The 26070-nt window shown below is 40.8% G+C and overlaps 2 protein-coding genes across 5 annotated transcripts in view; one reads left to right on the top strand and one right to left on the bottom strand.

Annotated features, from left to right (window-relative positions):
* Positions 1-7784, bottom strand: part of UTP18 (UTP18 small subunit processome component) — a 28441-nt gene extending 20657 nt beyond the window's left edge. Inside the window, exons 1-8 of the mRNA XM_075014524.1 lie at positions 7210-7784; positions 5805-5935; positions 5539-5634; positions 4413-4489; positions 4046-4131; positions 2752-2877; positions 1933-2107; positions 932-1032 (exon numbers count right to left, since the gene is read on the bottom strand). Coding sequence (XP_074870625.1) covers positions 932-1032; positions 1933-2107; positions 2752-2877; positions 4046-4131; positions 4413-4489; positions 5539-5634; positions 5805-5935; positions 7210-7485 — 1068 coding nt within the window. The 5' untranslated portion in view covers positions 7486-7784. The remainder of the gene's footprint in view (positions 1-931; positions 1033-1932; positions 2108-2751; positions 2878-4045; positions 4132-4412; positions 4490-5538; positions 5635-5804; positions 5936-7209) is intronic.
* A 382-nt stretch (positions 7785-8166) lies between these two features.
* The window catches only part of MBTD1 (mbt domain containing 1), a 63309-nt gene continuing 45405 nt past the window's right edge, over positions 8167-26070 (top strand). For 2 of the 4 annotated variants that reach the window (XM_075014533.1, XM_075014531.1), the window contains exons 1-5: positions 8167-8211; positions 18366-18567; positions 20181-20314; positions 22880-22994; positions 23095-23177. In XM_075014533.1, coding sequence (XP_074870634.1) covers positions 8191-8211; positions 18366-18567; positions 20181-20314; positions 22880-22994; positions 23095-23177 — 555 coding nt within the window. In that variant the 5' untranslated portion in view covers positions 8167-8190. Of the gene's footprint in view, positions 8212-18365; positions 18568-20180; positions 20315-22879; positions 22995-23091; positions 23178-26070 lie in introns of all 4 variants that reach the window. The other 2 variants (XM_075014532.1, XM_075014530.1) reach the window with 1 other exon arrangement.

Below are 26070 nucleotides of genomic sequence, written 5' to 3'. Positions count from 1 at the left end.
ATGTGAATATATAAGTATTTCGACCCCAAGTACAGCCTCATTTTCACAGGATCTCTTTACGTGTTTTTGGCTGGTTCCAAATACAATATGAAGTTTGTAGTTTAATATGTAGTAACCTGCCAAAAACACTATTCACTCAGTGAAGTAAGAGCGTGCCAGGAGAATTATGAACACAACAGTAATATTTTAAAATCCATGAGCTACTGAACTAGCTCATTCGTACTCCCATTTTTCTGACACCTATATTTTGTCACTTACAAGGCTGTAAGTGGGTTTTTATTGTGCTTCTGCTGAAAAAAAGAGAGCATTGATATTTTTAGTGTGAATGCAAGAGCTGGCCTGAGAATGAAAGCACTTAGAAATCTAAGCAGCAGCGTAAGTTTGTGAGGTACAGTAGTGGAGCTATAGATATAAGTTACTGCAATGAATACTAAAGGAAAACTGAACTATACTACACCTCAGCCAAAAGAGATGCTAATTAGAACCATGTGGGGTGTAATCTTGGTGTGAATACTTTTTGCCATTAAGAAATTGCAAGTCTATCGCTACCAGATTTTTCAGAGTTGAAAAATTCGGTATCTATCACCAGTGTCACAATTTATCCACTTCCACTAACAACCAACAAAACTAATTTCAGAAAAAAATTCTGCTACATAGGACCCATTTATAAAAACAAAAGTTATATAATAAAAATGGTGATAACACCTTATTTATTCCATGGCATGGTAAAGCTACTTCACTGGAAGTACAGAAGTATTTTCAAGCTAAGCAAATGTAAGAGTAAATGGTTTCCAAACACATAGCAGGCAAATTCTTCCTCACCCCACCATGCCCACTTAGCAGTATGAACTGGGGAGCACCACTCCTTGATTCCATGACCACAAATACCTGGGGACTGAGCACCCTTATTAATGACAAGAAAGACAGCTACCTTCATTGTCAACAAATGAAGATAACCATAGGACCCGGTAAAGAGCAGAAAGGATCCATCTGGAGATACTTCAAACTTTCTGGCAAATTTCTCATGCATTCCTTAAGGAGAAAAAACAAAACAAAACTTTCACACCAATGAGTCAACCATTATGAACAGCTTCATAGCTGGGGGGAAAGGAGGGGAGAAGAAAGGAAAAATAGGCAGTTATTCTGAAAGTTCAGTACCAAGCAGAAGACACAGTTAGCTGTCGCCAATGACCATACCTTCCCTCACCTTTTGAGCACATAATTTAAAAAGCAGTAAAATGGATTACAAATTTAACTAGACTGAAAACCACAATACAATATACTTCTGTGGAGTCACTCACACCACTGTTTATCTGACATCAGAGTTAAGTGCTATAAAATACATGCAGTATAGCATATATTAAAAAGGTAACACTTCCAGACTCATGCTAAATACATTTTCAAAGAGTTCCCCCTTGATGAAGAAACCGGAAATTTCGATGCAAGCTTAAAGAAAAGAGGAGATTTATACTGGAAAAAAAAAAAAAATCTATTTCATAAAGGCACCTGCTTAAACTCTTTTTCTTAAATGGAAGAGCAGACTGACTAAAAACATGTGACTGGCCTGATAACATTAAACAAGTTTTACACTATGTCTGGCCTAAGCACATTAAAGCTAATATCACAATCTGAATTCTTACGAGATTTGCTATGAGAGACTATAAGAATGCGTTCAAGTTTTATTTTAACAAATTACTTTCTAAACTTCAGGCTTAAAAATAAGCTTTTAGCAGAGGGCCTCATTAGAATAATGACCTATCTGAGTGTGCCAACTAGATTAGCAACTATCAACTTGTGTGTGTATACTTAATGCTTATCTCATTTAAGAGTGATTGAGATTTTTAGTAAGTCTGGATTGGTACTATTAAGCATTTTACTTTTTCTTTCAAAAGGTTTGTATTTATAGTCTTTAACATTACAATACAACCTCACCTCTTATTTGGTTTACAGGAATAATATTTCCACTCATCATGTCATACACATAGAACAGTTTACTCTGTGTACTAGTAGCTATAACCTGTTCTCCATCAGCAGTGAAATGAGCTTTATAGACTGGAAAGTTTTCCAGATGTATGCTCTGTATCTTTGGATTAGTTTTACCATCCACCTTGAAGAAAAGAAAAAAAAAAAGTTGGTTTTGTTCCTCAGATGTCTATCTGTAATATGCCACTCAGACATAAATTCTTTACCCAAGGAAATGTACTCAATACCAGCTTAAAAAACAACAATTCTTTCAATCCAAAACAAACCTTCAAATTAAGCAGCCTGATGAAAACAAATTCAACACAGTAGAGGCCTGGTTGTAGCTCCGCTTGCAAGTTGGGCTGGAAAAAAGTTCTAGACAAATTGGTAATACACACCCAAACTCTATGGGCTGGGACCCACACCGGCCTGGGAAAGAGCTCTGTTGGGGGCTAGGCTGGGCTCTGCGTTGGCAAGAGGAGAACATGGTAGAATCTTGCCTGGACAGACTGATGGACAGACACAGCAAAAATTATATGTAATTTCAGATTTGGCCAACAGATCACAGGTGAGAATGGCATCCAGACACAGGCCCTCAACCAAGAATATATCACCATGCAACTCGGGCAACCGTAGGAGACAGGTGATCTCAGTAACAAACCTATCACCTTATTTTTCACATATATTAAATATAAAATAAGTTAGCCATCATTTTAGAAACACATTAAAAGGTGTCTCACAAGTTCATTGTTTATTTCACATTTTATAAATTGAATGCTAACTGCTCACCTGGAACAAGGATACAGACTGATCTAGCCCAGCCGTCATAATTACTTGTGCAGAAGGATGGAACTGCACTGTTGTCAGTTTAGCATCAGAAAGACGTTCAGTATTAGCATGCAAGCAGTTTTTCATCTGAAAAAAAGAACAAGTCAATGTGCTTTAAACACAGGCATTAGTTCCTTATACTATTCCATGTCCCTCCCTCACTACCACTGATGGAAAAATGGCTTAGTGGGATTTTAACGTCACTGATCTTTTAGAAAACAGAAGTGCAGGAGATGCTATAATCGTTCTGCATAACTATAGAATATCAACTAGTCATGTCAGAATACCAGTATTCTGAAATTAATTTTCATATTTCTGTCCATTAAAAGCATGTCATTTACACCACACAGAGTAGCTGTAAAATAAGATTTTAGTTGACCTTTCATTTTAAACCTAATATTGCTATTCCTCCACTTCACTATTTGAATGACAACCATGTGTGGTTATCTTAAATGTCGCACTGCAACAACAGTAAACAACAGCCTCTGTGGTAGAGATGAGTTTTTATATTTGATATATTTTGCTACTGCTCTTGCCATTAAAAAAAACAAAACAAGTTTACCCAATTTCTACAATTTCAAAATTGGTATCCTGCTAATTGGAAACAATGTAACAACCTAAAGCAGACTATTTGTTTCAACAAGAGGACGCTGCCCAAAGGAGAGGGCATCAGAGGACCAAATGGAGGTGTGTGTGTGTATATATATATTATATATATATATTAAAAAAACACACGTTAATTTGTCTGCAGGCGCTCAATTTAAATTTTCTAAACTACTGCAACTACAAAGAAAATTTTCAAAATGCGAAACAAGAGTACTGACTAGAGACTTGTCATTTCAGCGTGAAAAAAATCAGATGTCAGTGATAATTATTGTTGATATTAGGGTATGTCACAGCTCAAAGCATGCAAAAAAGAGGGGCAAAAAAAAAAAAAAAAAGGAAGACCTATACCAATGCCTTTGAGCACAGTGGGGGGGGGGGGGGTGCAAATATAGAGATGAGCAGGCCTTGAACACCACATTACAAGTTATAGCCCAGACTAACAAGAATTATTTTTTTGAAAGGAGGGAGTGGGAAGATCTCAGCTTTTGAGAGTTTTGGGAACCCTGCAGCAAGCCATCCACAGAACCAATGAAAACAGAATGACACATCTTGTTATAAAAATTCTCTCTAGATATACACACACACACACATACAAAAATCTACAATAACTATGTTCAAACACCTTGAAGTAAAAGTGACAGTGGGTTACCTGTAAAATGCCTCTTGGTAAAGACTCAGAGGTAGAAACATAATTGCCCGTTTTGTGGAGCAACTCATCCTCTTCATCACTGACATCTAATTAAAAACAGATTCAAAACAGAGTACTGAATCCGCAATTTGTTTCTGCATCTCCACATTTTTGTAAAGAATGCATATCATTCTGGTTCTCTGCGGCAACAAGTCAAAGCCATAAGCAAAATCACAAAGAGAGCATAAAGCAGTAGGTATCATGTAATACAGTCTGTTTTATAATTAGATAATCATTTGTCGCCTTTTCCTGCTTTAAGAGGTCACACAAAATAAGGAATCATGTTTGAAAAGCTGAATACCTTTCTAATGTATTTAAATATATTTACCACTGTTTGAATTTTCTCTCTCTTTTCTCTTGCCTTTCTGGGCCCAAAAAGGTACACCTCCCATAGCTCGCTGAAATCTAGAAGAAAAAATAACTTTCATAGTCCCATTCTTCCTAACGGCCTGTACATTATATTGCCAAAAACTGATTTTTCAGCAAGTTTTCCCTCAGCAATACACAGGCATTAAAATAATGCCTGCCAAACAATTACACCATCTCATTCAGCAGCCAGAATTTCTTTTGCTCTTTTTAAAAAAATCTTTTCTATTCCAGCTTCCCTAACTGAATTCTGTACAAAATGTAAATGAAATGACACATACATATATAAAAAGTTTTCATCCTCAAAATATGAAAAAAAAAATATCTAGTTTTGTTAATTGCATGAAAAGTTAAGTTTTCCAAATGCTGGAGTACAGCAGTGATGCTTTTAAAACTGAAAAAAGTCATAGCCACTCATGTAAAATGCAATTTATTCACACTTGCCTGTATGATTAAGTTTGTACAGATACAGAAACGGTCCTTAAACGTAAGATTAACACACACAAATATAACATTAACACCCACAAAATGGCATATAAATTTATGCTATTTACATAATACCAATTAATAAATTACTTGAATTGTAAAGTAATGTAATTTTGCTGTCTAAATTGCAGTGGGACTTGAACTATTAGTCTTCCTTTCTTATTCTCAATTGTTTTGCTACACATAAAGACAGCTAATGTGTTCCCTCTGAAGGGCTAAATGAATTTGCTTGATGAAGCTACATATATTTAGTTACATATGACAGATTTACTGAAGTCTAATTGGTACATTATCTGCTTGTACATACAGAATAATGGTAAGGAAACAAGACTGTTTGCATCCCAATGACAAACAATACAATCATAAGCTAAGGAGGACGTCAGGTTTTTTTTATTGTACTGGTTATTTAAGTCTTCACAACATGGCTGATGCTCTAGCTTGAAGGAATTTAAGTTATTCACCTAAATTCCTTGGTCAAATGGAGCATCTTAAATGCTCCTAATAGAGGGAAACTTACTTGGACCACCACACATATATACCTAACTTGAAATTACTAAAATTAGCAGCAAAGTTTGTTCATGTATTCCATTTAAATATCTTACTGTTCTTGGAGTCTCTTTTGAAGATTTCCTTTGGTAAGCTTCTTCTCTGCATCACTTTTTATCATGTCTTTCCGAAAACGATGGGTCATGTCAACTCTAGGAAACAAACCCATATTCTGAATGTTAAAGCTTTGTAGAAAGTATAACAGTCCTTATTTTCTTTAAGTCTTCAAGGAGGAGCCATTTAAAACAGACTCATAGTTCTTCCAAATCGCCAAGTCAATATCTTTACTTCTCCTCATTACAACATTATGAGTTTAACTCACATTTCCTCAACTTCATCATCATCGTCCACCCATGCTGGTTTTTTAGATGGAGGAAAATTATCTTTTGCTTCATTCTCCACTTCCAAGTCACTCTCATCCTCTTTTAGAAGATTTCCTGTTACTGTAGCAAGCTTAAAAGAAAAAAAACACACCACATACCATTTGGTCATCAACATTAGTTAAATGTAACATATTTACAACTTTAAACACGGAAAAGTTTTAAGATATTTCTGAATATGGGAAATATAATCAAAATCAACAATAAAGCCACCAGTCTCCCCATCTCCACAGGGGGTTACAGAGAGAACAGGTTTCTCCTTCCAATGCAAACAGCACCTTTGATTCTCAGTATTTACCCATAACCTTCCCAAATGCCTCATCAATGGAAACAGGACATTAGTCTCAGAAAAGGTAAAAGTTGAGAGAGCAGTTTACTCCTACTGTACTAAATAATGCACATTTTGAAATGCCACCTGGTTTTTGCTATGGATCAATCAGCCTAGATGTACAGGCTCCAGAAGTGTAAGAAGATGCACTTTTCAGCAACCACTTCATTAAGGCTCAGTTGTATCCCTATATTTCTTTTACTGAGAATGCCCAGTAACACCATAGAAATAAAGATTAAATTCTCATTAGATCTAGGAATTGTTTCTCTCTCTGAAACCATGTTCAGTATATCCAAATGGCTGTAGCAATAACCACCACGAACTGAAGCAGTTTTATGCTATATTTAAAGGGGTCCAGAAAAAAATAAACCACATATGAATTTTAACAAGGCTTTATACCATTCCTACTCCATTCTAGTCTGGGTTGCCTTCCCACCACAGAGCAGCTGAAAGTTGAAGCCTTGCCTACGCAGAGATCTACTTACAGAATATATATTACAGATTTGCTATACAGTGAAAGCTACATAGCACGGCATGTAGGTAGGTACACATGGCAGTTAAAGGCCGTAGTGGTGGCAGGGGCAACAGCACATAACTCCACTACCAACAGAAGAGCAGGGAAAAGGCACTAAATATAAACATCGGTGCATACCCACAGGATTCGGGTGGGACTGTACTCACCTAAGCAGCACCTCACCGTCTGCACTGCTATTCAGACCCTTGCTGATAACAGGGAGCGCTGCACGCTTACTCCACGCACCGGGAAAGGGCAGCCACCCGCAGGTACAAAAGAATCTCCACGCCTTAGCGCACAGCCGCGGGGGCAGCCACCCAGAGGCGCTTTGAGCCTCATCACAACCGCAGCAGGGGCGGGATTCGTGCGCCGGGGCTAAGAGGGAAGGAGAGCGGGACACGGAGAACGCAGTTCCTCTCTCCACCTCAAGCCAGCCCGCTCCCGACCCTTTCCTTCACCAAAGCCCTCCTTCCAGCGGGCACCTACCACCCCTCCCCCGCCTCACCTGCTCGCCCGGGCCCTGCCACCGCCGTAGTAGCTCCTCCTCCTCGGCCTCCTGGCTGCCACCGAACACCAGCTCCTCCAAGCACCGCTCCACCGCCGGCTTTCCGGCCAACAGCTTCAGGTGCCGGGTGCGTCGGGCCTCTTCACCCCCATCGCCAGGGTCTGTCGTGCGCGACCGCGGCCGCGGCCGCGGCCCCGGCCCCGGCCGCTTCCTCCCCAGCCGCACACGCTTGCACGCGGGGCTCCGATTAGCAGCCGTAGAAACCGCCAGCTCCATCTCAGGTCCCAAGCCGACGGCGGAAGTGCTGCTGATTAGCCGGAAGCGGAAATAGAAAGGCGTATCCTATCAAAACCTGGCGTCGTCCTCGCACGCCCCCCACATGATAGGCTCTCCTACCCTTCCATCTCCTCTTGCACGTGATTCAGTTAGCCCCGCCTCCTTTCGGGCAGGACATTCTCACGTGATCTATTCTCGCCCCTTTTTTCCATTTGATAGGCGCCCAGGCCGGACTATTCCACTCCCTTCACGGAAAGAACCAATCCCACTTATAACCACTAATCTTCTAGGAGCCCGGTTCACAGACAGCAATTTCGGGCTCAGAAACAGCGAAGCGAGTGAACAGTTCGGTGACCTGGCTGTTTATGACAGGCCGTTTTCCTCCTCCTTCCTCCAACCTCCTCTGCCCAAAATGGTGTCGTCCAGAGGCATACGGCAAGCGAGGAGGCTCTGAAGTCCTTGGAGCCCAATGAGAGCGCGCGGTCGGTTGGGCGCTGCGCTTGCGCGCTGCGGTTATGCTAATATTGTTGATATTCTGGGCAGGGAGTTGAATTTCTTTCTCTGCCTAAGTGAGAGGCTGAACTTTCCAGGCCACCTCCTGTCCCAGTCGGGCCCGGCCCCTCGGAGGGGAGGAGGGAGAGAGGGAGGGGGGAGAGCGGAGGGGAGGGGGGAAAGCAGCAGGCATCCCCTGCACATGAGGGCCTGATGGAAAACACAAAGGACCTGGTGAGTAGCACAGTCCCGGGGGAGATGGGGTAGTGGCCGCTGCTGCCGGGGGGAGCTCTTCTAGCATACGGGGGGGTGCATGCAGCGTGGGGGGCGCCAATGCTTGTGAGGGAGAAAGGCAGCAGCCCTGTGGGGAGGCGACACTGCGGGAGGGGGTGCATGGGACAGAACTGGGGAATGGGGGTGGGGCAGGCTGTAGAAGTGGGGAGTGGGCGGCCGGCAGCCAGCAGAAGTGGGGGATGGGGGACTGAGGTTTTCTTATGCTTGCGGGGGGTGGGGGGAGCTGAGCAGCTGTGCCGGCCCTATCGTTTGCGTGGGAGGAGAGCTGCCAGGAGCACACCCTCAAGCTTCTGTTGTTCCAGGTGCGTGGGTCCCTCCTGGAGGCGGGGAAGAGGGTGCAAAGTGGAGGGGAACTGCGGCGGCTGCATTTCCTAATCCCCCCGCTCCTCCGGGCATGTGGGCTGCGAGGAAGCGTGGGGAAGGAGACCGGAGAGATCGCTGGCTTTGTGTGGGAAAGGAAGGAGAACAGCCGTAGTCACAAGTTCTGGGGCTTTAGGCTAGTTTGGTGTCTTGCATTCCGGATTCTCCGCCCCTCCTGGCCCCTCGCGTGTGCCTGCAGGGAGGGAGGGCTGCAGCTCTGATTCCGGAGCTGCTTCGCTGCTTTCTTTTGTTGCGATTCCTCCTGCGGTAATTTGCAAGGCTTCCTTGAGTTCCTGGGAGAGCTCTCGCTAGGAGTTAAATTCGTGCAACTTTAATCTGCATAGCAGCTCGGGAACGTACTCCGCAACCAGAGTAGGTTGCAGCAAATGTAGCGAAGGTGGCATATAGTTGATATATAATTAGTATAGTTACCTGGAGGTTCTCATGCTGGGATAGTGAATAAGCAGAAGGGAGGGGAATGATCCGCAGTGTTATGAGAGAGACTTTGAATGTCTCGCTGAAATACATTGCAATATCTCTCTTCGCCAGGCGAGAAACTGGTAAAGTGGAGGACAGGAGTACCCTGTTCAGACAGGTTACCTTTTGTTGTGATTTCTTTTCCACTAAAAAGATTGTGTTAGGGTTCACCTCTTTGCAGGCTGCCTTTTTGTCTCTGCAGGTTCTCCTGAGATCTCGAAACAATAGCAGTGAGGGGTTTGTGTTGTTGTTTGTTGTTAATTGAACAGTTCGGACCTACGGTGATTCTCAAAAGACCGATGTGGATAATACTTTTTTATTCTAGTATTATCACCCTTGCAGTGACGGTTTAATGCAGTACTGCGTTGTTCAGCTGTTACAATCTGTTTACCTTTGTTATTAATGGCAATTTTTGATTTTTTTTAAAAATGCTTTTACTTTCACAAATCTCCGGTATTACTCTATGGTTTGGTTCACTTTTTGAGTTTCCTTTAGCTGAGTAATAACTTTGAAGACAACAAGAAGTCCTGTGGTACCTTATAGACTAAGAGATATTTTGGAGCATAAGCTTTTGTGGGCAAAGACCCACTTGGTCAGATGCATGAGTGGGCTTTGAAGGTAGTTTCACTTTCGGGTTTGGATTTCCAAGTACTGCATGAAAATTCTTGGTTTTAAGGAGCTGCTGTTTATAGTAGACTTTTTTTTAGTAGATTAACTAGTTCTATTTGTGATGGTGGTCTTTACAAAACTTTATTCTTACAAAAGTGTGCATTTTGGGCCATATTTAAATTGATAGTCTCCCTTTAAAAGAGGCATTCCTTTTAAGGGGAAGTTCTGGTTTAAAGCTTGAGAGGCAGCTTGTGCCTTGACGTTTTTAGTGTTGGGTCTTAAAGCTTCAAAATGAGGTAAATAACACAACTATACTTTAAATGTTTTACATTTTTCAGTACCCAACCTAAAATACTAAATTTGCCTTCAAGTAGGGGAAGAAGGTCACTTGCTCTGTAAAACAGCAGCCTTGTAATTCACTGGTTTATAGTCAGTTTTAATTAGCTTTTTTGAACAAGTTATAAGGGGCTACTGGAAAACATCGGAAGGACGAGTTTCCTAGCTGAAAGTCATTTAATGCTAAAAAGGAACCAAGAATTTAGGCTTTGGCCCCGTAAGCAGTTAAGTCTGTGAATAACTTTATACAGTGAGACAGGATTGGGGTGTAGAGGCAAGAATTCCTTAGTTTCTGGTTTATAAAAATAAATGACTGGATGAGGGAACATACAGGTTAATGTGTTTAAGGGTTTGTGTTCCTTGTTTTTCAATTCTTCCTCTTAATCCCTAAAATTCAGCCTGACTTTTCAAGGTGCTCAGCACTGTCAACTGGCAGTTAAATCAGTTTCTCTCCCTGTTGTGCAAAAAGCTTGTGAAAGGGTAGCTGCAAACAGACAGGAGAAACCACCAATGAAAGATTATGTCAAATGTGCACACTGAAGATAAAAGTGTATTTCTATGGCTTTTCTGCTAGTCATTTGACAGATTACTTTTGGAAAACATTCAGATAGCGATTATAATTGTACATGTCTCAAAAACCCTTGTCCAAAACCTGTCGGTCAGTTATGGGATTTCAGGGCATCAGAAATAGAGAAGGTTTTTTTTGTTTGTTTTTGTTTTTAAGGCTAGCTAGTAATGTTACATTTTGATTGCTGCTAACTTGCTTGCATTTCCTACTGTTGTGAAAAAGTATTAAATTCACAGTGCAATGGGGACACAATTATGCTAAAACTAACTTTTTAATAAGCGACTGTAGGGAAAGATGTTTTGATCAGATTTGATTTAAGAACAGTTGCAGTATAACCAGTTTTTGTATTTTAGAACAGTGTTTCTCAACCCTTCCTGATTTGTCTTGTGTTACTTCCAAGTAACACCTTACTTAAGAACTACTAGCTAATCAGACATGAAAATTCAAAAGTGATGCAGCACACTAGTACTGAACAATTCTGTATTTTTACCATAGAATTATTAAATAAATCAATTAGAATATAATGTACGTACCTTTCAGTGTAAAGAGCAATATAAAGAAGCCATTGTCTGTTTGAAATTTTAGTTTAGACTGACTTTGCTAGTGCTTTTTAGGCAACCTATTATAAAACTAGGCAGATATATATGTAGATGAGTTGACTGGAAAGTTGCTTACCCACAGGGTACATGTATCCATTCCTGGCTGAGAATCACTATTTTAGAGCAGAAGCTGTCTGACTACGGGTTGAGACTGCAGAGTGGATCATAACTTAGTTTTAATGGATTTGTCAGGGCTGTTGTTAGACTTACTGGGGTCGAAGTCCAGGGCTGAAACCCAAGGACTTCAGCCCTGGGTGACAGGGCTCAGATTAAAGGTCTCTTGTCCTTGGGTGTTTGCTTTGCCTACCCACTCCACTGTGCCTGGGATGGCTGGACTTACACAGGCTCAGGGTTTGGTTGTGCCTCTTTGAGTTATGTAGTAATTTTTGTTGTCAGAAGGGGGCCATGGCGCAATAAAGTTTGAGAGCTGCTGGTTTAAATTTGATCATGCCCAGAGTTAAGACTAAGGTAATTGCATAAAATATCAACAGTCTCTTGACTAGAAAGAATACTGCAATGTACACATTCTAACTTGAAGAGAAATGTTGCATAGTGATAGTACCTGATCTTGAGAATATTTACTTGAATAGTCACTGCTTCTGGATCAGAGGTCAGCAACTTTTCCTAGGAGTGCTGAAAGTTGATTTTTTGACTTCTATGTACAGTCCATGTGTTGGTGATACTTTTTTTAAAGTCACTAATAGTCCTACTTAACAACAACTTCATTAATAAATAAAAAAAGATGTAGAGCTTTACCATTTTGATGGTGGTTGGTAGCAGAGCTGGTCTTTTGTTAATCCACGGGTGGCTTGGCTTTGAGCAAGCTCTGGCTGCATGGACGAGGAGGGGCGGGGCTGAGCTCCTGCCTCTCGTGCCAATGAAAATCAGCTCGCGTGCCGCCCTTGGCACTCTTGCTGGCAGTTGCTGAACCCTGTTCTGGGTATTGGGTGAAAGTGGTGACTTTGCACGCCCTCACTTAAAGGTTTTGCTGATCTTTTAATGCACAAGAATTGATCCATGCTACGTTCACCTCTTCTCTGTGTGGTGTACTTAGCGTTAGCTTTGAATATCCCCTGCAGACTGAACCTAAAGAAGGATGCAGCTGTCCACTTCTGTGTTGGTTAGGTCTTTGTCATCTCTGAAACGGGGTTCAGAGTTCTGCACATGTTCCTTGTTTTCTTCCGTAAACAGTTTTTGAATGGTATGCATGGTCTTGAATCTAGACCCACCCCTACATGTACTTTCAGCTTGTCTTGTCGTGGCAGTTAAACTCAGACTTGATGATCTTGTTATCAAGCTACCCAGGCCCAGTAATTGGATATTCTCAGCTGAGGACTTTGGGGTTGGTCTGCCACTGCTTGAGTTCACTCTCCAAAATTACACCATCTAAGAAGTTTTTTGATTAATTATTTATGTATTGGATATTGTGGTAACTTGTTTATTTTGCTTTGTTTTGTGTTGTGCTGTGCTCTGGCTTGTGTGGAGGACCTTTATCAATAGTGTTGTGGATGGTCCCAATTTAAAAAAAAGAAAAAAGAGGCACACTACTGTGTATAAGAATGCATGAAGTCTTATGCTTAGTTTTTACATGCAGCTACTACAGTTATGTGGATCAGATAATTACATATGGTAGGGAGCATAATTTCTGCTTATCTGATTGGCACATTCTAATTTAGACACATTTGCGTGCCCAGCTTTTTGCGGGGGGGGAAGTGTTAACTTTTTCTGTGATGGCACCCGATTACTGGAGTGATTAAGTGTTTTCAGATTTTTCATATAGGTAGACCGTATGTCATCAGACATTCATTCATGGGTTAGAATGGTTATGTGCTAGAAGACACAGATGAAACAGTTCTTTAAAGCGTCACATAGCTATTTTTTTTCACCAGCAGCTGCATTCAGTCCCATATGCCCATATATTTTCAATGCTCAGTGTGTCCCAAGTATGCTGAAAGCCTTTCCTGCTGAGGAGTCCATAATCCCTTTAAGGAAGCAAGCCATAGCCAAGTGCTCATCATTCCACATTCAGGACTTTCTTTCCAGCAGCTGTGACTTTCCCATGCTAGCATTCTCATTGACTGAGGTTAAAAAAATCCATATGGTCCTAGACTCTTGCGCTCCCAGTATGCTTTGCAAATGGATACTTGTGGGCAGGGCTCCCCTCCTTTGTGTTGTCAGCATGTGACACTAGCTGGCCTATATCCTAATTCTAATTTTGGCATTAATGCTAACTTTCTACAGCCTGTTCCCTGCTAAATCCATCATTGAAAAGTACTTGTTCCCTTTCTTTTTGCATGTGCAGGTCACACTATGCGTATCTATTTACTAGTGGGCAATTACTTAATGTTCATTAGAGAAAACAGAAACTGCTGTTAGTTTCAGGCATACTTTTTAAAAGAGTGGGTTTTTTAAAACTCAGTGCTCTCTGCTTTTCTTCTCCACATATTGATAATGATTATTATTACTACTCTGGTATTTGATTGCAAATCTGAAAGTTGTGCGTGGTACTCTTCTTATGGTTATTCCGAATTGGTTTGCGATGTCAGGTCTTGCAATCTAAGCAAGATAGGACATTTGAGCAAACCCAAGTCCAGTGGGAAGCAGTATCACTCTTTTGAGAACTAGTACTCCTCTCTTTTGCTGCAGAAGATTCTGTCTTTTAACAAGATATTTAAAAAAGGCTTCTGTGGCACACATTGCAAGAGTAGAGGTGTCAGGTGTGCTTTGGCAAAATTCCAGTTTCACTAAATAGCTTTTTGTTTACCTACATTTCTCATGCCTATATATGCCTTCCCCTATTTCTATACTTACTAGAGCGGATCTCAAGATCTTGTTCAATAAATGTTACGGTTATGACACATTAGATGTCTGTTGTATGTGTATATAGCTCTTCAAAAGCTTGTAATTCTGGGAGATACTGAGTTTGCTGGGACTTAGTGACTGCATACCACATGACTCCTTAAGGGAAAGAAGGTATTCTTGGACACACTAGCTATGTCTAGATTGCAGGCTTCTGTTGGGAGCATGGAAGTCTCCTAACAGAAGTCTGCTGCACTGGGAGCCTTCTGCCAATATCCCGGTCATCCTCATTTCGTGAGGAAGAAGGGATGTGTTGGCAGATGGGGTTTTCCCAACAGTTGGCCCCATGTAGATGGGCCAAATGTCAGGAAAGCCTCTCCTGACAGAACTGTCGGCAAGAGATATGCAAATACATTGCACAATTTGCATATCTTTTGTTGACAGATCTCTTCAGTCTAGACGTAGTCTAAGACACGTTATAGGTTTGGGCGGAAATTCCCACAGATGTATCCAGAGTGTGTGGGAGAAACAACAGAATTGATTAGGATTATGTGCCTGCATCTTAGCAACTTCCCCACAGGCAGCATGAAATAGACTAATAGTCATCATGAATGCCATGAGGGAATCGAAGTCACAGAAGTGGAATTATGATGCAAGTTCACTTCCTTATCTAGCTGCAGGCATCTTTTAGTGGTTCAGAGTAAAAAGATTGAAATATAAAAGGAAAACGTGACACTAGAAGAGAGAGAGCCTGCTAACACTTCCTCCTGGGTCTGGTTGCTCAAGATGTTCTTTGGTATTCTCACTTCTCCCCCAAAGGTGTGTTCCTACTACCAAAAAATAAACACGAAGTCCACATGAATCTTTATTTAATCAGTCCTGCAGACCAAATTCTCTCTTGTTTGAACCATTGAATTAGAGATATTGTTTATTATCTATAGCTTTTTGTGTTTTTACACTTCAGACCCCAGAGTCCGAAATATTGCCCTGAGTAAGTTATAGATTCCCATGACATGACTTAATTTCTATGTTGCCACATGTTTTATTATTTATAGGCTACATCTGTTATGTAGTTCAGCAGCACTGCATAGATCAGATGCTTGTTTTACATTACAAATGTCTGTCTCATGGTATACTTTTTAAATACACTCTCCCCCACCCCCTACCCTGAACACACACGCTAATGATATTCTGAAAATGTTTCTCTGAAAAGCTGGGTCTTGGTACATGATAGCTATGTTGATCGTGGAATCTTGTCATATATTGCATTATTTGGCCAAGTGAGAATGGGTTTATGAAATAACTAGGGGCTGTGTGTAATATAAATATTTTAATATGTAAGATTCTTCATTAGAATTTCTATTTTGAAAGTGTGTATATTTTTTCCTTTTGGAAAAACTTCAGTTTTTTCAGTTTATAAAATGTGTTGTGAACAAATTATAGAATCATGGAGTTAGAAGGATCTACAAGGTTCATCTAATAGTCCCTTGCCAAGTTACAGGCTTTGTTGTGTATAAAGAATCCAAGACATAACTATCCATTCTCCTTTTGAAAATTTCCAGTGAAGAAATGTCAGCATCCCGAGGCAGTCTGTTGTATTGTCCTACTGGTCTTAAAATTAGGAAGCTTTTCCTGAGATTTAATCTAAATCCATGAACGTACATCTAGAATGCAAATAGTAATCAGCACTAAAAGTATTAGAAGCAAATTCTTCCCTAAAGAAGGAGGCCATTGCAGTTTCACAAAAATCTGAATAAAAATATTTTATAGAAGCTGTCTTGTTAAACATATGCTGCCCCCTCCCTTTGAAACAAAAACTTCCACGTTTCAGTGTCTTAAGAAACAATGAGACAATTTGACCAAGCACAAAATTTATGGAGGAATGTTATGCCACCTTTAGCGAGCATGTGCTAATAACCCCTTGATATATGGCATTTCAAAAGCTGCTATTTGATATGTATGGTAATTTTGAGGATGAATAGATTGATAGCTTCATACATTCTTGAAACAAGTTAACACTTTTTTTTCCCCTTAGCATGATTCCTTGCAGCTAAGAATGATTTAACAACGGAGTTGACCTAGGTTGGATGATATGGTCTATACAGTATTAAACATTAACTGTAAGAAGTTGTACATTTAATGGAATACTGAGGATGAAGACTTGCTTTACTTTTGGTTAGTGTGCTGATCTGTAACTGACCAAGACTGTCAGTAGAACACTGTATCCATGGCAACATGTTGTTCAATTGCTAACTTAATTTTAACTCACAGGAGGTAATAACTGAGCTTGCATCTCTTTGGCTTGTAATAGTAATAAATAAGGGCCTGCAGGTGAGGCTTTTTTCTGACAGTTGGGACCTGGTCTGGTCGTGGCCTTTTGAAGTCATTGCAAGTTTTTTCATTGATTTAAGTTTGGGTCAAATTTGAGTTGGGGTTAAGAATGCTCCAGTCCTCAGCCAGTTGATCTCACCACATTGGGTTACTGGGCCAGCAGGTGCCAAATGTGAAATGAGTATGTTCTCAATGGAACAGCTGTATAGTATGCTGATCAGGAAACAGACTTGGGGGATTATTGTGGGGAAGGCTTTATATTAGCAGTACAGTGAGATGGTCCAGTTTGAGAAAAGAAAAGTGAACACCAGTCTTTTTATATCACTTCCAGTCTCTTATTGAACACCCCGTTTTTCATCAGAAATGTCAGGAACGAAACCTACCTCTGACATTTTTTCTGCTATTCTGTGTGGTTCGCTCCCCAAACTCATGCTTAAATAATCACTTGTTTTTCTTTACTCTGTTCTGCTGATCTGGCTCCTAACCAACTTCTCTCAATTTATATCCAAGGGGTGGAGAGCAGTTGATTTGGTGAGCACTAGATCTTTTTTTCCTGTTTGGCCACAGCCTTCCATTCCAGCTTCTGATGAGTGGAGTAAATTCCTTGGGTTTCAAATTCCCCTTTATAAAATGAGGATATCTACTTCTGAGGGTGTTGTGAAGCATAATTATTGTTTATAAATGCTTTGAGATCTCATTCAATAGATGTATATCAGTCCAACATTTTATTTCTAACTTTTCTGTGTAACATGTAGTTTTCTGGTCTGCAAGGGATGTCATCTTGTTATGACATTTTAACATGCACATTACCATGAATGTTGTCTTCATTCATAGATGTCTGGCTTTGTAACTTTTATGAGTGTGATTCTGCCTTTTTCAGGTCCTAGGGAAGGAGCACTAGACAAATGGTCAGTCTTTGAGATTCTCGCACTTTGGCACTTGCAAGTGTGTGGCAGGTTACATGTGAGCAGGTTAGTGGATGAACAGATGTGTCTGCTCAGCAGCTAACACAAAGGGAGAGGAAAAAGGAAAGCAGTGAAGAACAATGACTAAATAGATGCTGGGCCTGTGAATCTTCTCTCACCATCATAGATTGGGAATAAGGCAGCTGTTTGGATGTATGTCAATTTAAAAATGGTGTAAGTGAAAGAAGAATGAGGTCCACAGTGTTCTGTTGTGTGAACATTAAGAGGAATTAATATGAATAGGGCCTCAGCGTCTTTTGGCCAAAATCCCGCATTCGGATTACTGTGTAGTGTGTTCAACCAATAATTTCTTGCTATCAATTCTGACATTTCAGTAGTTCTCTATAAAGAATTTTGAGATTCTTTGAGGTGAAAGATGTTGTATAAAATATATATTCTAGACACTCAGCATTAGGTGGGATTTTCTTCTTCTATGTAACTGTAACAAATCAGTCACTTTTCTCCTGAAGTTATTTTTATGGCCCCCATTACCATGGTATCAGAGTGCTTTGCGATCTTAAGTACCACATTTTACAGAAGAGGAAAAGGGCCACTGGGAGGCTAAGAGGTTTGTCCAAGGTCACACAAGTTGCTTGTGGAGCAAAGATTTGGTTTCCCAACTTGAGTAGTACCCTTCTCACTAGAGTATCCTTTCTCATCACACAAATGTTTCTAAAGTCTATGATGAGCGCAGCACAGGTATGTTAAAGCTTCTAGTGGAGTTGGCTGCTGCCATTTAGGATGCTCTCATTTGCCTACGTGCTCTGATGCTATCAGTACTCCAGATTACAGGTGAATTGAACTCTGAAGTGATGTCAACAAAAGAAGAAATTTGACTTGTCACATTGCCCTTCAGCCTTTTATGAGACAGGATTTATTTTTTGTATGTAACTGTATAAATTACTGGTTAATTCTGCCTTTAGAAGTTCTATTTTGAGCGTAGCTCCGTGTATATAGAGAGGATAATTTAGTCAGCAGTTTACTGGATCTGCAAAATCTTTACATTCAGAGAATTATAATTTTTCTTTGTTTTTATGTTTTACTTTTTAGACTGAGCATTCTTCACGGCCAGAAAGGAAGAGACGTGACTCATTCGGGATGTTTGATGGTTATGATAGTTGTAGTGAGGACACGAGTAGCAGCTCCAGCTCTGATGAGAGTGAAGAAGAAGTTGCCCCCTTACCATCCAGTCTCCCCATTATCAAGAATAATGGACAGGTCTATACTTATCCAGATGGTAAATCTGGCATGGGTGAGTGTAAAGGTTTTCTGCAATTCAGTTTTTGGGTTTCTAACTGCATCCACTGGCTTCTCTTTCTCACTTCACATATTCTGTGTTTTATTTCAAGATGAGATGTCATTTGTGTGGGTATGAAGATACACATTGACTCCTTCTTTGTGAGAGCATAATAAACTAGTTGAAGACTTTTACTCCTAACGGTCAGAAACGAGAAATAATTTCTATTCACAAGTCAAGAAAGTTGCAAATACTACATAGATATTTTTGATTATTTGATTTGTATTCTATTTTTAACAACTAAATTTGTATTCAAATACAATTTAGTTCTCGGGCTTCTGTTAAGATGCTAAGCCAGTCTTTCCTTTCAAAGTTTCATTTACCCTCTTTTGGGCTGTGTCTGCACTTACCAAAAACTTCAAAATGGCCATGCTAATGGCCAGATCGAAGATTACTATTGAGGCGCTGAAATGCATATTCAGTGCCTCATTGGCATGCCGCTAGCCACGGCACTTCAAAATTGCCATGTTTTACTCCCACGTGGCTCATCTACACGGGAGGTCCTTTCAAAGGACACCCCTCATGTAGACAAGCCGCGCGGGAGCGAAATGCGGCAATTTTGAAGTGCCGCGGCCAGTGGCGTTCTAATGAGGCACTGAATATGCATTTCAGCTCCTCATTAGCGTTCTTCGATCTGGCCATTAGCATGGCTATTTCGAAGTTTTGAGTACGTGTAGACATAGCCTTAACGTCAGCACTTTTACGAGGTGAATCCAGGGTTACATTGTTCTGTATAATGTTGTAATGCATTAAGCCTTTATTATATTGGTTTTCTTTTTGTGCTGGTAAAAATTCTTTACTGCTGTTAAGTCAACTCTGTCAGCATGCAACTGTTCAGACCCGCACATTTGTAACTGCATTAGTTTGAGAAAAAGGGAGGATCGCCTTCATTGTCATAGAAGGACAGTAGGCCAGCTACACTGCCCAGAAGTGGAATTCTTTTGTGATAAAACCCACTTGGGGCATCACAAGGGCACAAGTCATCTGCAATGTGTGTTTCTCTGTGTGTCCTAGAGCCAAGTGGGTAGTACAATCCATTAAGTGGGTTGTTCCTGCAGGATGAGGGTGTAGGCTGGCCGTGATATGTGGGAGAGGTTTGTGTGCGATTCAAGGAACGGTAGAGAAGTGACACAAATCTTATTTTGGGTTGGAAGTAGCAAACATCGAATGAAGTCTACATTCACAGATGCATGCTTGTAGAAGTCTCTTTAACCTTAGAACTGGGTAGCATGCAGTGTGAATATAAGCTTTGGGTTAGGGTCATTTCTTTCTGTTAATGAAAACAGTGGGGGTAGGGGGAGGAGGGGTACCATTTCAACCTTGAAACAACAAAGAGTTGGCATTTGAGTAGTTGCGCTGAAGTCAGTAGGACTAGTCATTTTGTAATGTTAGCTTCATTTTCACTGTTTAGACATCATATTATTGATCCAGCAAAGACTTACACATGCTAAGTGTGGCTGCAACCCATTAGACATTCATGATGGAATCTTTATCTTATGGTTTTATTTCTCATTTAATCTGAACTTCTGTCACATGGTATAGCTGAGCCTTTTCTCTCCTCTGATTAGCTACTTGTGAGATGTGTGGGATGGTTGGAGTCCGAGATGCTTTTTACTCTAAGACAAAGCGTTTCTGCAGTGTTTCTTGCTCCAGAAGTTATTCATCAAACTCCAAGAAGGCCAGCATTCTGGCCAGACTTCAGGTAACGGTAACGAAACCATCTTGTTTATATACTTACCCTTGCACGTTTATAAGCATTTATCTGTCTGGTCTGGTTTGTCTCAACTTACACAGGATTTTTTTAAAAAAAAATTAGGTAGCTATTTTAATAAACTCATAGTAACATGTTAATATAGGTGTTTTTGTGGGTCAAAACTTTACCATATTGTTCAATTGCTGTTTACAATGAGTGCACATTTCCTGTTGCTGGGTAAATTCTAAGCCTAAACCTGGCCTTTTTAACGCTTACAGGAAAATAAGATTACAAAGTTACATTAGCAACATGACTAAAGCTAAAGTTAAATCAAGTTAGATATCTTAAATGCCCAAAGCTGATTTCAGAAATGTGTTCATCTGAAATACAGCCTCACTAACAGGTGAGTATTTAAGGCATGTCTTCACTGCAGGCCAGATAGATGGGGAGGGTTGGTGCCTAACATAGACATGATAAATTAACCACCAATTGCTCTCCAGTCAACTATAGACTCTACCAGAATGAGAAGAGTAAGGGGAGTCAATGGGAGAGATGATTTTTGTCAACCTAGTACAGCGTGGACCTTGCACTAAGTAGATCTAAGTTGTGTCAAATTTGAGTTACACTATTAATGTAACTCAAATTGCATGGCTTAGATCCCGCTGTCTCTGTAGTGTAGACCTGCCCTTCATTTCGTGCTGCAAAGGGCATAAGGCACTTGCAGGGGAAAGAGTTGGATAATTCTTTAACTATAAGTGTTTGGTCAGGGTCAGCACAGGGAGGGACATAAAGGGTCACGTGCCCCCTCCCTGAACGGCTGTCCCAGACACCCAGGCCTGGAGGACTAGCAGAGTGCAAGGCAGGGGGACGGGGGGTGCTACTGCTGGGAGCAGGGAAGGAGCCTTAGGGGAAGGTATGGAACTAGTCCACTCACAGACCCTTGGACTCACCAGCATCAGCAAATGGAGTACTATGGTTGGGAGCACAGCAGATTGGTGCCAGGTCATTTCACTTCCCGCCTCATCTGGAAGTGAGTGCTGGAGGGTCTGACCCCCTGCTGCTGGCACCATGATCCCCAGTAGTCTCCCAAGCTGCATCACTAAGGGGAAGGGGCAGAATGGGATGGGGCAGGGCAGAGGTTTGAGGGGAGGAGCAGAGTGGGGGCATAAAGAGGCAGGGCCTTTAGTGGAGTGGAGTGGGGCGGGGCAGGGGTGGGAAGGCGCAGGGCTCTCTCCTGGCCTAGGAATGTCAGGGGGAGGAGTTACACAGGGACAGTCATATGTCCCTCTCCAGCAGTCACCACAGTCCATAGATATAGCCCCAAAGTACATGTTGGCTTCACAGATCACAGTGGCTAAACTACTCCTGTTATTGTAGTCACATATTTGACTTTTTAAAAAGGGCCCTGTATAGAGCTTGACCTTTTGAGCAGTATTAACTCTGGCGTGTTGGAAACTGTTTGAATTCTTTTTTTTTTTTTTAAACATTTGTTAATTTGGTTTATTTAAAATGTTAATTAGCATAGAACATAGTATAAAAATAGTAGCGGCTGAGCCCTGAAGTGGCAGGAGACCAAGACTGTAGCCCAACATTGGTTCTCACTTTCAAAGGTAGAAGTAAGCTGTTGCACCTGCACAGAATGGCGTGTGTCGCTACACTCTAACTGGTGTGGCTAAAGCACACCCAAGCTCCAGTCCCAGGGACTGGTTAGTTGGGCAGCCTGGTAGTCACCCAGAGCTACTGCAAAACCCCCTTGCCTTGAGCCCCACTCTACCGTGACTTCTGCACTCACCACCTGTGCCCTGAACCTCCCACATTCCACAGTTGTGAGGGCCCCCTGCTAAGGGTTTGCAATACGACAGTACTGTAAGGTCTCCGCATTCGAGAACTTAATGTTCGTGAATTCAGTTATTTGCAAGCGGCTCTGGGGCGGGAGTGCTGGAGGCTTCGCTGGGGTTGGGAGTGCTAGCAGCTGCCATGGCTTCCTCAGGGTGCTGGCAGCTGCCGCAGCTTCCCCAGGCTCCGAGCCACCCCTTCCATTCGCGAAAATCAACATGTTGCAACCCTACTGTACCTGTAAGACATTTAAGTTACTTTCACCTCTGTTCACGTGGCACATCCGCTGAAGGGAGGGAGTGTCGACTAATGATTGCCATGATCTGGTCTTCAGAACTAGAGAAGATTCTGCCATTTAAGTCATCGTTTCGGTTTGCAGCTGTTGAGTCCCTTCACCCATTATCTGTGCAATAGCAGCTGTTGCCATGTGCTGTGCAAGTTTCCATATGCAGGCAAAAATAACGTTCCAGATGTTCCCTTGCGTCGGCTTTTTTGGGTGTGGCTCATGCAGTACTTGAATGGACAACTTTCATGTTATGTTTGTTAAAATTTTTGCCAACCAAGAGAGATGTATTTGTGAGAGATGTATTTTGTTTTCAAAACTAAGAATGTACTATTCTTGAACCTTTCTGAAGTGATTTTGTGTAGCAGTGTAAGAGGCATATTGCATGCACATTTTTAAAAAAATTCCAACTGGGATTTTTGAACGGGTTTATTTACTTAAGTCTTGTTATCCAGGGTAAACCTCCAACTAAAAAGGCTAAAGTTCTTCAGAAACAACCTTTAGTGGCTAAACTAGCTGCATATGCTCAGTACCAGGCTACATTGCAGAACCAAGTGAAGACTAAAACAGGTAACTGTGCATTACAGAAATTAAACTAATTTGTGGAAACATAATATCTATCATTCACCCTTTGTGCAGCTTCCTAAACAAAGTAACTTTCTTTTAGCAGCTGTCCCTGTGGAAGGTTTCAGTTGGGGTAACTACATTACTAGCAATAATTTAACAGCAGCTCCTGTTACCTGTTTTAAACATGTAAGTATCTTCCACTGTTTTTTCTGTGAGATGTTTTAATTTATTTTTAGCAAAAAAACAACAGCTAACTCAGTTGCAGAGTACTTGATCAGTTCATTTAGCACTACATTAATATTTAAACGTTTTTAATTGAAATTTATAGAAGGACATATGCATGCTTTATTTTTGCACTTGAAACCATTCTGAATATCAGCCACTCCTGCTATATATGATTCAGGTTCAGAGTTACAAAACAGAAGGCTAGTATCTTAAGCCATTGGTATGGTAAAAGATAAAAATGGAAACTACCTAGTAGACCAAGTCAAACATGTCAGCATGTATAAAATTGGTCTTTTGGATCAAGGTTTTTGTCTTATTTCTTAAACAGGTTCTTACGGTCAGCTGGGTTACTTGGAAGTGAGTCTGTGCTCACAAAAGCTCGTGCTCAAAACTTTTCTGTTAGTCTATAAGGTGCCACAGGACCCTTTGTTGCTGTTACAGATCCAGACTAACACGGCTACCCCTCTGATACTGGAAAAAAGGGAGAATTTCTGTTGTTATGAAGATAAACCTATTCACATTCTTTTCCTTTGTACATAGCATTATGAAAGTACAAAATGCTTATTTAAGCATTGAACAACTTAGATATAAGCTTCTATCAGTAGTCTGAGGGTTTTTGGCTACATAAGGCAATATCAAATTCATATTTCAGATAGCATTTGTGTATGTTTCAGAATCCTATTAAAAGGTACTCATTGGGCTTGTCTACACTAGCTCCCTACTTCGAAGGGAGCATGGTAAGTAGGGTGTTGGGAGATTATTAATGAAGTGCTGCACTGCATATGCAGCACTTCATTAAGCTAATTCTCCCCCGCAGCAACTTCGAAGCGTTAAACTTTGAAGTGCCAGCTTCAATGTAGCCATGGCTAACCCACCGGTACTTCAAAGTGCCTGAGCAACTTCAAAGTCCCAAAGTCTTAAAGGGGACTTCCAAGTACCGTTGGGTTAGCCGTGGCTACAAAAGGACTTTGAAGTTGCCTAGGCACTTCAAAGTACCAGGGGGTTAGCCGCGCCTACACGGAAGCCAGCACTTCGAAGTTTAACACTTTGAAGTTACCGCGGGGGAGAATTAACTTAATGAAGTGCTGCATATTCAGAGCAGCCCTTCCTTAATAATCTCCCAACACCCTACTTACCATGCTCCCTTCAAAGTAGGGAGCTAGTATAGACCCAGCCATTAAGAGCTCTATATGCAAGTTACATCAATATTTTTATAAATTCTCTGTTGCTTCATGTCTGCAAATTAAATTAATTAGCACTCATAGATTTTCAGTCAAACTATTTTCTTATGGAAATTGAGTTTCTGAGAGTGAATTTTTTTCACAGAAAGCATTTGCCTTCCTAGATAACATATAATTTATTCTAGTTCTCTATTGGAAAACTGGAAGAAGAAAATCTGTTGAAAGCTAAAACTTTTAGATTTGTTCATGAAAATACAAAATGTTCTATTGAAATTTTTATTTTGGTCCCCTCAGGAATAAGAGGAGAAAGAAGGAGCCTTATTGTTTTTAGTTGAAACCTTCCATGGGAGAAAAAGGAACATTTTATATCCAAACCAACCAGATCTAAAATTCATGCAAGATGTTGCAAGGTGCAGTGTCAGCTCCTAAGTCAATGGGCACTGAGGGCACCTGCACTTCATAGAACTGAACCCTTCATGCTTAAGGGCCTTTTTGCACAGAACAAAGCCCTGCAGTAGTGTCGCTTTGTGATTTGGTGCCAAACTCCATATGCTTGAATATCTCTTAATTTTGGTTTCAAAATAATGTACATTCTGTGAAATAATTTCATTAGTACATAGTGAAAGATAGAGTTAAGATGAGCCTGTACCACTGCAACAGCAGATTGTAAAAGATACTCAGTCTAATTATGCTTTCAAATATAACTAATGAACATTTCCAACAGAAAAATCAATGATTGTGTGTACTGTTATAAGTTGTACACTGTCCTGGTTTTTGATTGCTTCATTCCTTACTCTGGAACAGCCCAAGGAAAATGTAATGGACTTAGAGAAAACCTGACAAAATTGCATGACCTGTTCACAGTATTATGATACTTAATTTTTAAAGAATTAATTACATTTTGGCATTACTCCACATAGCCTATTAGTAACTTAAAATACAAACTATTGATACTCCTACTTCAGCCTGAATTTTATACGATATGCAGAGTGCCGGCAGAGCTGAAGAACAATCAGCATGCTGCCACCAAGGGTACTTGTACCTGAAGCCTATTTCTTCTTCCTGCCCTGCAGTGTGTTTGTACACTGTTCCTTAAGTTCAGCAGCATTCCTGAAGGGTTGCTTGTAGGTCCTCACTTCCTCAAGTCTTTGGGCATTGTTCAATATGCTGTGGGTCTTATTTGGTATTCAGTTTTGCTCTACACTGTTCTTCAAAGAACATAGTATAAAGTATTCATCAAAGAAATGTAGGCATATAACTCCTCTGTTCTTTCTGGAACACAGTCCTCTTATAATTTGTGGTGTTTTTGTTTGCTTGGTTTTTGTTTGCTCTTCAAAATAATTATTTACCACTTCCAGACAGGATCACAGAATTTTTCTTTTCATAAATGTAAAAACCAAAAGAATTCCACATCTTTCACAGATAGGGGAAATTTTATATGTTTCTTCAACAGCATGGCTCCACTTGTGCTACTAGCCCCCGAAGCTGTGTGACTTTTTAATCACTGATTCACTTATGATAGCTCAGAACCTGCATACTGTATGAGCTATAGCTTCCACCATTGGTAACATCAGTGGAACTGCATTAGTGCAGAAAATGCTTGCAAATTTTGCTAATGCTGTTATATCATCAGAGTAGTTGGACTTCAGGTTAGTGATCTGATTTTTGTGGTT

The sequence above is a fragment of the Carettochelys insculpta genome, chromosome 20, assembly GCF_033958435.1.
Source record: "Carettochelys insculpta isolate YL-2023 chromosome 20, ASM3395843v1, whole genome shotgun sequence".
Lineage (NCBI taxonomy): Eukaryota > Metazoa > Chordata > Testudines > Carettochelyidae > Carettochelys > Carettochelys insculpta.
Note: the sequence above shows the minus strand (reverse complement) of the source record. Positions and strands in the feature narration are given on the sequence as shown.